At 14.8% G+C, this 13,540-nt stretch overlaps 4 protein-coding genes and 2 non-coding genes across 6 annotated transcripts; 3 read left to right on the top strand and 3 right to left on the bottom strand.

Moving 5' to 3' along the window:
- Window positions 1-333: 333 nt before the first annotated feature.
- On the top strand, window positions 334-1,106 carry PGSY75_0702900 (putative centrin; the record flags this gene model as incomplete). Its single annotated transcript, XM_018784900.1, has 4 exons — window positions 334-405; window positions 504-612; window positions 807-908; window positions 1,066-1,106. 4 exons carry the CDS (start codon window positions 334-336, stop codon window positions 1,104-1,106), a joined length of 324 nt encoding a protein of 107 aa, XP_018642401.1.
- A 999-nt stretch (window positions 1,107-2,105) lies between these two features.
- On the bottom strand, window positions 2,106-2,189 carry PGSY75_0702800. The gene has a single exon. It is a non-coding gene; the product is annotated as a tRNA-Tyr (tRNA).
- Window positions 2,190-2,667: 478 nt separating this feature from the next.
- PGSY75_0702700 lies at window positions 2,668-2,740 on the top strand. Its single transcript has one exon. It is a non-coding gene; the product is annotated as a tRNA-Ala (tRNA).
- A 1,202-nt stretch (window positions 2,741-3,942) lies between these two features.
- PGSY75_0702600 (chitinase precursor) lies at window positions 3,943-4,194 on the bottom strand (the record flags this gene model as incomplete). Its single annotated transcript, XM_018784899.1, has 1 exon — window positions 3,943-4,194. The coding sequence occupies one exon, from the start codon at window positions 4,192-4,194 to the stop codon at window positions 3,943-3,945; it is 252 nt and encodes an 83-aa protein (XP_018642400.1).
- A 3,838-nt stretch (window positions 4,195-8,032) lies between these two features.
- PGSY75_0702500 (putative exported protein) lies at window positions 8,033-8,884 on the top strand (the record flags this gene model as incomplete). The annotated part of the gene is made up of 2 exons (XM_018784898.1): window positions 8,033-8,209; window positions 8,303-8,884. 2 exons carry the CDS (start codon window positions 8,033-8,035, stop codon window positions 8,882-8,884), a joined length of 759 nt encoding a protein of 252 aa, XP_018642399.1.
- A 1,988-nt stretch (window positions 8,885-10,872) lies between these two features.
- Window positions 10,873-11,416, bottom strand: PGSY75_0702400 (small exported membrane protein 1; the record flags this gene model as incomplete). The annotated part of the gene is made up of 2 exons (XM_018784897.1): window positions 10,873-10,956; window positions 11,147-11,416. 2 exons carry the CDS (start codon window positions 11,414-11,416, stop codon window positions 10,873-10,875), a joined length of 354 nt encoding a protein of 117 aa, XP_018642398.1.
- Between the last annotated feature and the right edge of the window lie 2,124 nt (window positions 11,417-13,540).

Genomic DNA, 13,540 nt, shown 5'->3' with positions numbered 1-13,540 from the left:
AAATATATAATAATAAGCAATAAATGAAAATAATTTATTTGTTTTATATTATCATATGATTATATTTGTATTTGTTCTTATATTTTGATTTTATAATACTCTATTTGTTCATAAATAAAAAAAAAAAATAAAAATATATATATATATATTAGTTTGATGTAAAAAATATGTAGGCTATAATTATTATTAACCTTTAGTCTAAAGCAATAATTGTTATATGTTATAATATTTATATTTATATTTGTTATTTATTTTTATTTTTATTTTTTTTCGAATAATTATTTCAATTTGTTACATTTTTTAATTCTTATATAATGAAATTATTCTTATATAATGAAATTACATATGAGTTTATTTTATTTTATATTCCTTTTCTTAACATTTTTTAACATAGTAAAAGCTCAAGTAAGATTAAAATTAATATATATATGAAAAAGAAATGTCATTTTGTTTTTTTATGAATTCATAAACATATACAATTTATAAAATTTTCATTTTTTTAGGATAATAAAAATAATGTGGAAGAAACACTTAAAGAGCAAGTTGAAATGACCGAAGAAGAAAAAGACGATATATATTCTGAATTTGTTGAATATGATTTAAATAAAGATGGTATGATTTATTGTTTAAAGAAAAAAGAAAATTTTATATGAACTCTATTGAATTACTATACGTATTAATATAAGCACATATACACACACGTGTAAATATATATTATATTTATGTAGTAGTAAACTAATTGTTAGGGAACAGATATAATTATAGAAATATTGTTTGGTTTTTTTTTTTTTTTTTTTTTTTTTTAGGACTAATTGATGCTGAAGAAATTGTTGTTACATTAAAAAATATGAAAAAGGCAGATTTTATAAACTTTTTTAATAAAGTAGACTTGGACTCTTCTGGAACAAGTAAGGAATATTTTTTTATGTATTTGTTGATATGATATATAATATATATATATATATATATATATATATATATATATATATATATATATATATGTATTTATTTGTATGTTTAATATTTATATTATTATTATATCTTTTACTACTTTTTTTTTTATAGTTTCAATTGACGAATATATGTTATTTATAAACTCCAACTGAAAGATAGTCATAATAATAAATAAGAATAATATAAAATAGAAGGATATATGTTTATTTAGAATAAATTATACTTTTATTATTTATATATATATATATTTAATTTTTTTATTTGTCCCTTATAAAATACTTTTATATATAATTTAATAATTAATATTAACATTTTCTTTTTAAAATTTTGAATGAAACCAAAGAATTAAAAAATAATGAAATTTATTTAATATAATAGATGAGGTGTATAAATAATTCTATATATACCTTTTTAATTTGTTATTAATATATTTTTAAATTCTAATTTAATATTTTATGTACATTTTATAGTTACATATAAGAATAGTAAAAATATGAATGTGTTCATTTAAAAATATCAATTAACACATTGTTTGATAAATAAATAAATAAATAAATATATATATATATATATATATATATATATATATATATATATACATTTAAATAACAAATTTAATAATAATTTATCAATAAGAAAAAAGATAATTATCTTTGAACAAAATAATGGTTAAATAAAAAAAAATACATGTGAATATGTATAATATTATATTCTAAATAATAACAAATTACATGTATTATTATTTTATAAGTACATAATTAAAAAATTCTTTAAAAAATGTATAATTAACAATAAAATATATGACTTATTCATTCATTTTATTAAACAAAAACTTAACTAAACATATATATATATATATATATATATATTTAAATTCATCATATTATATGCATAACATATAAAAAAAATATATAAGAATAATTTACATTCATTTGTAAAAGATATGTTTATGAAATACTTATTTTACTTTATAAATTAAAAAAAAAAACAAAATTAAAATAAAGAATATGAATAAAAATTAATGTAATATTTTAATATGACAATGGCTTTTACATTATATATTTATATGAAAATGAAATAAAGAAAAAAAAAAAATTCTTTTATTCATTTCCTTTTTTATTTTAAATTAAATGAAAAAAAATTAAAAAATTTCCGATGAACCGGAATCGAACCGGTGACCAACAGATAACCATTTCAACTACAGTCTGCCGCTCTACCAACTGAGCTATCATCGGTATATTTTTTTATGTTTTCACATAATGTCATATGAAAATACATAAAATATCATTATTAAATAAGTTATACTTAAAAAAAGTATATGTAATATATTTAATAATATATTATTAAATTTATATATTTTATGTATTTCTCTTTTTAAATTTATGAATTTTTATTTTCTTTTAAAAATAAACAAAAAATATATTTTTTCCCTTTATTATTATATTTATATATATTATATAAAAATATATTATTCATTATATATATATATATAATATTAATATATGTATAATGGTTTGATTTTTATTTATCTTAAAAGAAAAATTCAATTTTTACCATATTTATGTATCATAATTTATAAATAATGTATAAAAATTTAAATTTGTATAGAATTCTTTAATAAATATTAAAAAATAAGAGGTAAACAGGTATATATATTATTTATATTTACAGTAAATTCATTTATTAATTAAATAAGTAGAAATTCTTTATGAAGGGCGACTAGCTCAAGTGGTAGAGCGCTCGCTTAGCATGCGAGAGGTACGGGGATCGATACCCCGGTCGTCCAAAGAAAAAAAAAATTTTTAATATATAATTTTATAATTATATTAAATAGTATATATATATATTTATTTATTTTATATTAAATATGGCATATGAATAAATAAGCAATTAATTTTATTGAATATTTAAAATTATAAATCCTTTTAACATTATTAATTATTATATCTAAAAAAGTTTTCCAAAATTTATAATAGTATTAATCATTTCTATCCAACAATATTAACAGAAATAAAAAAAATTTATATATATATTAACCTTATATGTTAACTTTGTTTTTACAAAAAAATATATATTATAGGTCGAATTTTTTTTTTTTTTTTTTATAAGTTGTAGAAATAAAATAATTATGGAAAAAATATTTTTTATATTGTTTTTTTTCAATGAAAATACATAAAAAAAAAGAAAAAAATTTATTTATAACTGATTTTTTTATTATTGTTGGAAATAGTAAATTTTTATGAGAATTTTTATTATATATATATATTTTTAAAAGATAAATGAAATGTTAATATATTAAATAGAAATAATTAAAAAAAGAAAAAAATAAATAAATAAATAAAGTATGTATGTATATATATATATATATTTATATATATAGTTATATTATTTTTATGTTCCAAGAAAAAAAGTTCATTGTAGGTTGTCTGGGTTCTTAATTTATATTTTTATATGTGTGTTTATAACTTCATATAATCGTCTACATATCCTAGTAATATATTTAATAGTTTTTTTTCTTTCTTTTTTTTTTTTTTTATTGTAAAACGTATCAACAACATGATAATTATATAAAATTAATGGTTCATATTTTTTATATTATATGTATATATTTTTTTATATGTATTATATTACTTTTACAATAATGCAAAAATTTTAATTTATTCAAAAATAAATGGAATTTCTCATTATTTTAATATTATAAGTTATTATATATATATATATATATATATATATTTATTTATATAAGATTTATGTAACATTTTGGTGTGTTCTATTATTTTGTATATTATGAAAATATAAAATATCCTTTTTGATTGCTCTGCTTCGTTTAATAATTACTCTATAATATTATGGTAATTTTTGTTTTCATTGTTATTATGAGATATGGATGCAATTACTGTATATGATACTTTACAAGGTATGATATTTTTCTTTTTCTTTCTCCTTATTATTTCTAACTCCATTATTTTTTACTTATTAATAATTACTTTATCCTTCTACAACGTTGCCCTCCAGGGTTCCATCTTCATAAACATATTTGCATTTACAATTAAATCGTTGGGAAGAACTACGGTGTGGTTGAACATGTGATAAAGACTTATTTAATTTAACTAATCCATTGTTATTATTGGTACTTATGCCTACTGTTCTTGTTTTTTGTTTCATACCCTTAAGACCTATGGTGCGGAAGCCGGATAGGAAAGAAAATATAATTACAAAGAGTGATATATAAAATTTCATTTTGTAGAGAAATTTATACATGAAATAAAATATATATATTGGGATTTAAATATTGAGAAAACAAAAAAAAAAAAATAATAAATAAAATAAAAATATTAAATATATATATAATATATATGTATAATTTAACAAATGAGTTGGATAAAAAAATAAGATGGACAGGAAAATGACTAAGAAAATAAAAGGTTGATTAAAAAAAAAATAAAAAAATAATTAAGATAAATATGAAAAAATAAATATAATAATAAATAAATTTATTTTATATTTTTTAAAATAAAATAATCAATGTTGTAAAAATATATATTTTCCATTTGATTTAGCTTTGAAAAAAAAAAAAAAAAAAAAAATTAAATAGCTACAGAACAATTCCATCTAGCTAAAAAAAAAAAAAAAAAAAAAAAAAACTTAGAGTGATGTTAAATAAATATATATATATATATATATGTGTGTCTTTAAATAAAAATAAAGTTGGGATAATAAAATATCATCTGATTTGAATAAATAAAAGAATAGACATATAAAAAAAAGTAAAACCTTTGATTTCTACAAATATGTTAATATTTTGAAAAAGACGAAATTTATTTTCAAAGTTTATATATAAAAATTATATAAATATATTTATGTTTTAAAGATGACAATGAAAATTCAATAATTTTTATATTGGACTGTATTATTTTTATTTCATGTGATGTTATATTAAAGTATAAATTTTGGTTTATAATGAATTATATATATACAATTGTATATATATATATATATATATATCAAATAACTTGATTGTATTTTCCATAATATATTTTAAAAGTAATTTTTATTGATTTTAATATAAATTTTTTTTTTAAACCAAATTACTTATCATTGTTGTGAATACAAAAATAACAATTGTTAATTATGCATTAGGTTTTTTTTTTTTTTCTTCGAATTTATTTATATTGTTTTTCATTTATTTTTTTTTTTTATACATTATGTATTATGGAGAAAATGAAATTAAATAAGAAAAGGAACTTATTTGCTTTTCTATTTCTCTAAAGAATTATATTAAATAGACAGAAAAAAATATTTTGTGGAAACCTTTGTGCAATATCTATAAATATCATATCATTATTTTAGCAGTTTAAAAAGAAAAAAGAAAATGAAAATAAAGAAGAAAAAGAAAAAAAAAAAAAAAATGGGAAAATTATATTTTCCAAATACTTTATTGAAAAATAATTTGATATAATTATATTCAACATGTTACTGAATATGTAACATTAAATTGTTTACAATAAATCTAAAGAAATATATAAAATAAATGGTTATAACATTGTTTTATATAAATGAAAAAAATACGGTTTTAAAGCAATAATGTAAATATTTATATATATTAAATTAATAAGATGCTAGAATTTTTACTTTTTCTGTAGAAAGAAATATAATGTAATAAAAACATAATATATATATATATATATATTTTTATTTATATAATTTTTTTTTTTTTATTTAAGTTAATATTATTTTCTATATAATTATATTGCATATATGTTACTAAAAAGAAACTAAAAGAATGTAAGAATTTTAAAAGTTAGTAAATACAAATAAAATTTATGAAAAAAATTTTAAATATTCATAAATAAGGAATTATTTTTATTTAATAATAATAATATATATATATATTTATGTATTTATTTTATAATATATAATAAAACATGAGGTGCTCTATAATTAAAATACAAATAAAAAAAAAAAAAAAAAAAAAAAGTACAAAATAATTATTATTTATTAATTTTCCTTTATAATGTACTTTTTTTTTTTTTTTCTTTCTTCTTCTCTTATTTAATTTAATGTCATTATTTAAATATACGATATTTCTTTTCTTTTTTTATATCAGGAAAATATGGTCACATATTTTTCTTCTAACATGATTATATTTTTGTTTTTTTTGTATTCCTCTCTAATTTAGTACAATAAGAAAAATTATTTATAAAAAAAATAATAATATAATTTAATAATAATAAAAGTCTAAATATATATATAAATATTATATATTGTTTATTATCAAATTAGTTTTCATGTAAATAGTTCCGAATAAATACATATATATATATATATATTCATATAAATAATTTTCCCACCTTAATTTTCATTCGTTTTTTTTTTTTTTTTTTTTAATTAATATTTTTATTTTTATGGAGAGTACGTTAATAATAATAAAATAAGAGAAGGAAAAGTAAAGAAGTACAGTACGAAAAAAAAAACTAGTAATTTTACGGTGGAAATGGATATTACTGAATAGTATGCAAAGGAAAAAAAAAAAAAAAAAAAAAACCAATAATGTTGTAGATTTTATTAATTTCATGGAAGCAAAATTATTGTTTTCCCTTTATATATATATATTAAATAATATTTTTAATAAAAAATGAAAGAAAATTAAGTTTTATGTATTTTATATAATATAATATTTATATTAATTTAAATATTTAATAATAATAAAGTGTGTCATTAACGTATGAATTATATATATAGATTATAAGGAAAAATTATACTTTTGTATTTCCTTGTATATATTGAAAATTTATTTTACCAAACGGGAAAAAATTTATAAGGAGAAGGGATAAATTAATAAAAAAAATATATGTTTATATATAAATGCACTAACAACAGAAAGAAAAAAATTATTTATAGAATTTATTTATAATTAATAAAAAATAAATTTTTTTTGTATAAATTTAGTACTTGGAAGGAAAAAAGGAATATATATATATATATTTCTATAATTAAGTAATAATATTATAATTGTTGTTATTATATTTTATATATAAAAATATTATATATATTCTTCTATTCTCTTTATATACATATATATATATATATATATATATATATAATATTTATATTTTATATTTTTAATTGTGAATCTAGAATAATGTAAATATTAATATTTATGGGGAAAAAAAAAAATTCTTTTTTTTAATAATTGAAATTTAATAATAGGAAAAAATATATATGATTATATTATATAATATTATATATATATTTTTCTTTATAAAAATTAACATTTAGTTTATATATATATATATATATATATATATATATATATATATATATATATATATATGTATATATATATAAAATATTATATATTATCTATATAATATTTTTGAAAGTTATTTCCATACTTATTATATATAATATTATTATCAAAAAAAATTTTAATTTTACAAATACATATTTTTTATATATAATTGATTTTGTTTTAATTTTTTTTTTTTTTTTTTATGTAAATCTGTTTAGTTTTGTTTTATTAATTTGTGAACCTTTTGAAAATAAATCAAATTTATACAAAAAAAATTTTTAATATATTTTTTTTGATAATTATAATAGTTTTTTTATTTTAATACTATTAATATATATATATATATATATATATATATATATATTTAATACATATATTTATTATATAAATGAAATTATTTTAAGGAAATAAGAATTTCCTAATTATTAAAATTTAGAAAATTGGAAAATAGAACCTATTCTTATATAAATATAATATATATATATATATAGGTAATAATAAAATATATATATATATTTAAAAAAATTTTTGAACTCTGCATTAAAAAAAAAATAAATTATTTGATGTTAACAAGTTATGTAAAAGAAATTTATTTTTATATTATCATATATATATATATATATATATATATTTATTTATTTATTTTTTTATTTATTATTATTATTTTTTTTTTTAGGTTTATTATTTAGGAATACGTGTGTTTCTTATTAATTATTATTTTTTTTTTTTTTTTTTTTTTTTTTTTTTTATTTAATTATTTTAACTAAATAAATAAGTTTTGTAAAGATGGCTTATCCTCTTTTAGATGATGACTTAAAATCCATTAGGGTTGCTTTTGGAACTTGTCCTGGGAATAGCTCAATGCAATTTGGAGAGAGATTTTGGCAAGGTTTTTTTTTCGGTGTAATTATATTTTTTGTAGTGTCTAAATATATACGTTCATATAAGAAGAAAAGAGGAATGGTAAGAATATAAAATATGGAAATAAAATATTATACGTAAATTCATATAAATGTAAATAAATAAATATATATATATATTTTTTTAATTTTATAGAGAAAAATGAAATCTGCTTATTTATCAAAAGATAGAGGATATGGTGGATCATTGTTAGATGAAAATGAAAATAGTAATGGCAGATATAGAAAACAAAGAACCCATGGCTTATTTGAAGAAATTGAGAAGAGAAATGGATTTGATGTTGATGATAATACAAACACTAATACTTTTTCTGAAGACTTTGATCATGTAGAGCACAATTCAGATGGGAAAGCAGAAGGTTCTTCATATGTAAATAATTCAGATGAAAATACAGAAAATCATGTATTTGAAAATACTTCATATGGAAATCATTCATCTCAACATAGCGTAGGCAAACAATCTGTTAATATTCAAGAACATAAAAAAGAGCACAATAGTAATAATTTACTTGCAGGAAGAAATTATTCTTTAGGAAATTATAACACAGGAACAGGTTCACAAGGAAGTACATCATCGAGACATTATTCATTAGGAGGACAACCATCATTATCAGGACGCTCTTTTAGTGGTTCAAAAAGTAGCACTAACAATTTAGCTACCTCAAATACAACCGAAAGTAGCTTATCTGGTTTAAACACTAATGAAATTGTTGCATAAGAGAAGAAAATATAAATATGTATATATATAATAAAATAAATAGAATGTTAATAATGTGTTGTAAATTTTTATATGTAATTAGGTATATTATGATAAAAATAGAGAGCATCATTTATTGTTATATAATATTTAATTATATTATATTTATAAAAGGATGCAATCAATATTTGTCTTGAAAAATATTATATATATATATATATATATATATGTATGTATATAATTAATTCCTTCATAAAATTAGCTCCATATATACTTTTATTTATTTTATTTTATAGTTTTCAAATTTATGTATTTGTATATATATATATATATATATATATATATATTTATATTTATAAACCATATTTTTAATTAATATTTAAAGTATTTCTTTTTTTTTTCTTTTTTTATGTTGTTTTTATAATAATTTTATAATGTTGTTAAATCAAAGTTCGATAAAAATTAAATTATATATATATATATATATATATATATATTATATGTGTATATTTTTAATATATTATAATTTAATATTTATTATTTTATATTTATTTATATGTATCTATTTATATATTTTTTAAGATTTTTTTTTTTTTTCTTTCTTTTTTTTAAAAGTTGTATGATGAAATGTTTCTTTGAATTTTATGATTTTTTATTATTTTATAAATTTTAAGATAATTTTTTTATTTTATTTCATTTTATTTATTTATTTATTATTATTTTTTTTTTTTTCTTTCTTTTTTTTAAAAGTTGTATGATGAAATGTTTCTTTGAATTTTATGATTTTTTATGATTTTATAAATTTTAAGATAATTTTTTTATTTTATTTCATTTTATTTATTTATTATTATTTTTTTTTCTTAATTTATGTATTGTTTTATTATTAATGTTGTTATGGGTCTTATTTTTAATGATTATATATCAATACATAAATTAAAAAAAAAAAAAAAAAGAAAAAAAAAAAACTTGAAATTTTGTCAATTAAAAATATTTAATTTTTGTATTTTAATAGAAATTATGCTTTATCTAGAAGAATGAGGAACTCTATAACTGTGTCTACATATAATGATATTATATATGACAAAATATATTAAGAATACTTTACTTAAAACATTAGTGTAAATAATAAAGTTTGAATATAAATTACATAATTATATTTACTATTAATAAATGAGACAAATGTATATGATATATGTATATATATATTTGTGTAACATTTCGATGAGAACAAATAAAAATAAATTATGAACTCTCCTTTTTTGGTCTTTTTAGGTTAATTTTTATATTTTTTAAAAAATACAGATTGTATTATATAATTATATCGTAGTATTTATTTATCTCAGTTTTTTATTTTTGCATTTTATTTCATTTTAAATTTCCCATTGAAAAGGATTCATTATTGTCTTAATATATATTGTTTTTTACTAACAACATATATAAATGAAATAAAAATTAATTTATTACAAAAATGGTTTTTTCTTCTTTTTTTTTTTTTTTTTTTTTTGTTCTTTTAAATGTATTCATAATCGAAATATAAAAAATAATAAATAGATCGCATTAACTATAATAATAATACATATATAATATATATAAATAAAAAAATTTTTTCTTTAATATAAAAATAATAAAAAACATAAAAGAGAAACATTTCATACGATTTTTCCAAAAAAAAAAAAAAAAAAATTCAAAATATACATCATATATATATATATATATATATATATATATATATATATTATAAATGAAAAAAGCCAGAACAAAATTTTGATAGAAAAAATTAATAAAAAAAAAAAAAAATGCGAGATATAACAAATAAATATAATTTTTATACATAAATATATACAACATATATATATATATATATATATAGTTTCAATTTAAGAAAAAACATCAGCCGATTAAAAAAAAAATATATATATTTATATATATAAAAGATATATATTTTTTATTTCTTTTTTCTGTCTTCATTAATTTTCTTTAAAGATACTTTTTCTACTTTAATGTTATATTTATTTTGTGTTTTGTAAACTGGCTTGGAATCTAACAATTTTAGCCAACATGTCCTTGTAATATCCACATTTTCTATGTGTTACCTATAAAGAAAAATATATATATATATATATAATGAAATAATATAATAATGAATATTTATAGGCTGCATGAATTAATGGGGTAAAAATTGATTTTATATATATAAAAAATAATATGAATTTTATAAATGTATAATATATATATATATATATATATATATATTGTAGAATGTTTCTTTTCTTAAATGCTTACGTAATCATATATATTTAAGGCAATGAATATAGCTATAACATATGTGAATAAATTTAAACCAAATTCAACTAATTCCTTATTTTCAATTCCTAAATAATTACTTATTTTATGTACCATGTTATTATTTTGATTTTTGTGGAGTTGCATATATGGTGTTCTTCCTTGGGGTCCATGATGGCGATAGGGACCAGCTGGTCCAGGGTTTCTTAAAGGATTGAATTTCTTTTCTTGGGGATTAAATTCTTCGTTTTGTTTTTGTTGTTGACTCATTTTGAATTAATATATATTATAAATATTTAATTATAATAAAATAATACAAAAAGAATTTTTAAAGGGAAATTAGCAAATAATTAAAAAAAAAAAAAAAAAAATTTTATTTTTTAAAATCTACAAATCATAAAATTATTCTTAATTAAAAATAAAAAAAAAAAAATATATATATATATATATTTATATATATATATATATATATATATATATATTTATTCAAAATATATTAATTAAGAAAATTTTTTTTTACTTTTGTTACAATTTTTCAAATGGAGAATCATCCAATAAGTATTAAAAAAAAAAAAAAAAAAAATGAAATAACAAACTTTTATAAAAATAAAATTATTTTTTCATATAAAATTCAATAAGAATAAAATATTGAATAATAATAAAAAAAAAAAAAGAAACATCATAAACTAATGGAAAATATTATTATATATAAGAAAATTTAATTAATTTATATATATACATATATATTATATATATATATAATTATTATTATTCTTTTATATAAAAAATTAAAATAAAATTTTTTTTTATTTTTTATTTTTTATAATGGATATAATATAAAAAATAAATATTTTTCTATTTTATTATTATTTTTTTTATAAAATATATATAAAAATACAAAAAATGGAATTAATTTTATTATTTTCTTATAATAAGAAATAAATCAATTATTTAACTTTATAATTTTATATATATATATATATATATAATAAGGTTAAAAAATAAAAAAATAAAACAATTATTTTATTTTAATCATAATTTTTTTATTATATTTTATGGATATATTAGGAAATATATATATATATAATAATATGAATATTTTATTTTTATTTTTACTGGAACCTTTTTTTTTTTTTTTTTTTTATATATGTATATACTTGGTAAATAATTAATTTAATTGAGAAGTAAAATATATATTTTTATTTTTTAAAGAAAATTATACGTCGTTTTTCTTTTCTTTTTTATTTCTTATCTACGCATATTTCCCTTATATTTCTTTAAAATATGTACTGTACACATAGTATTATTATCATGCATTATTTAAAAAATTATTTTAAGGATAGATAAATGTAAAATTAAAATTAAATAATACGAAAAATATGAACTATTATATATATTATCTACGTAAATTAATAAATTATTTTTATACCCGGTAAATTTCTTGGTTTTTTTTTTTTTTATTCTACTATTTTTCTTTTTTTAAATATTTTCTATATATAAAAATAAAGAAGAAATCTTTACATTATTATTATATTTATATTATATATTATTTTTTTGTTTTAATTTCTTATAAAAAAAAATATTTTTTTCTTAAGCAAAGATTGTCAAAATTTTGTACGCAAAAAATTTTTCAGTGTTTATATATTAAATATATAATATAATATAAATATAATTTTACAAGTATTTATATTAATATATATATATATATATATTATTATATATTGATTTAGAAGTAATTATTTAGTATTATATATGTATAAATTTATATATATATATATATATATATATATTATTATTAAAAAAAATTAAGAAAATTTCACATGCATGTATAGAAAAAATAAAACATTAATTTCTTGCTTTTTATGAGAAATATAATAATAAAATACATTATTTTTTATGAAAATATAAACACACGATTAATATATATATATATATATATATTTATGATTATATAATTTAATAGAATATAAAATTAAGTACAAAAAGAAAAATTAAAACCTTGTTTTATATTTATTTATGATTATAAATTTATAAGGACCAAAAAAGAAAGAAAAACAAAAAAAGTACACTCGTATCTTCTTTTTTTTTTTTTTTGAGGGTCCTACTTTTTTTTAGTACAACCATCAAATTGCTTTACCCTTATATTACTATTTATTGAGAATTGTTATAAGGATACTTTTTTTTTTTTTTTTTTTTTTTTTGTTTTAAATTATTCCCAGTTTTTTTTTTTTTTTTTTTTTTTTTTTTTTTTTTTTTTTTTTTTTTTTTTTTGATATTTTTATTTAAAATAAATTTAAATATTTTTATATTTTTTTATATATAAAAATTTATAAAAAATTTTTTTATTTTGTGTTTTTTTTTTTTTTTTTTTTTTAAAAAAAAAAAAAAAAAAAA

This window comes from Plasmodium gaboni, chromosome 7 (assembly GCF_001602025.1).
Source record: "Plasmodium gaboni strain SY75 chromosome 7, whole genome shotgun sequence".
Lineage (NCBI taxonomy): Eukaryota > Apicomplexa > Aconoidasida > Haemosporida > Plasmodiidae > Plasmodium > Plasmodium gaboni.
This window is presented reverse-complemented; position numbering and strand designations above follow the sequence as displayed.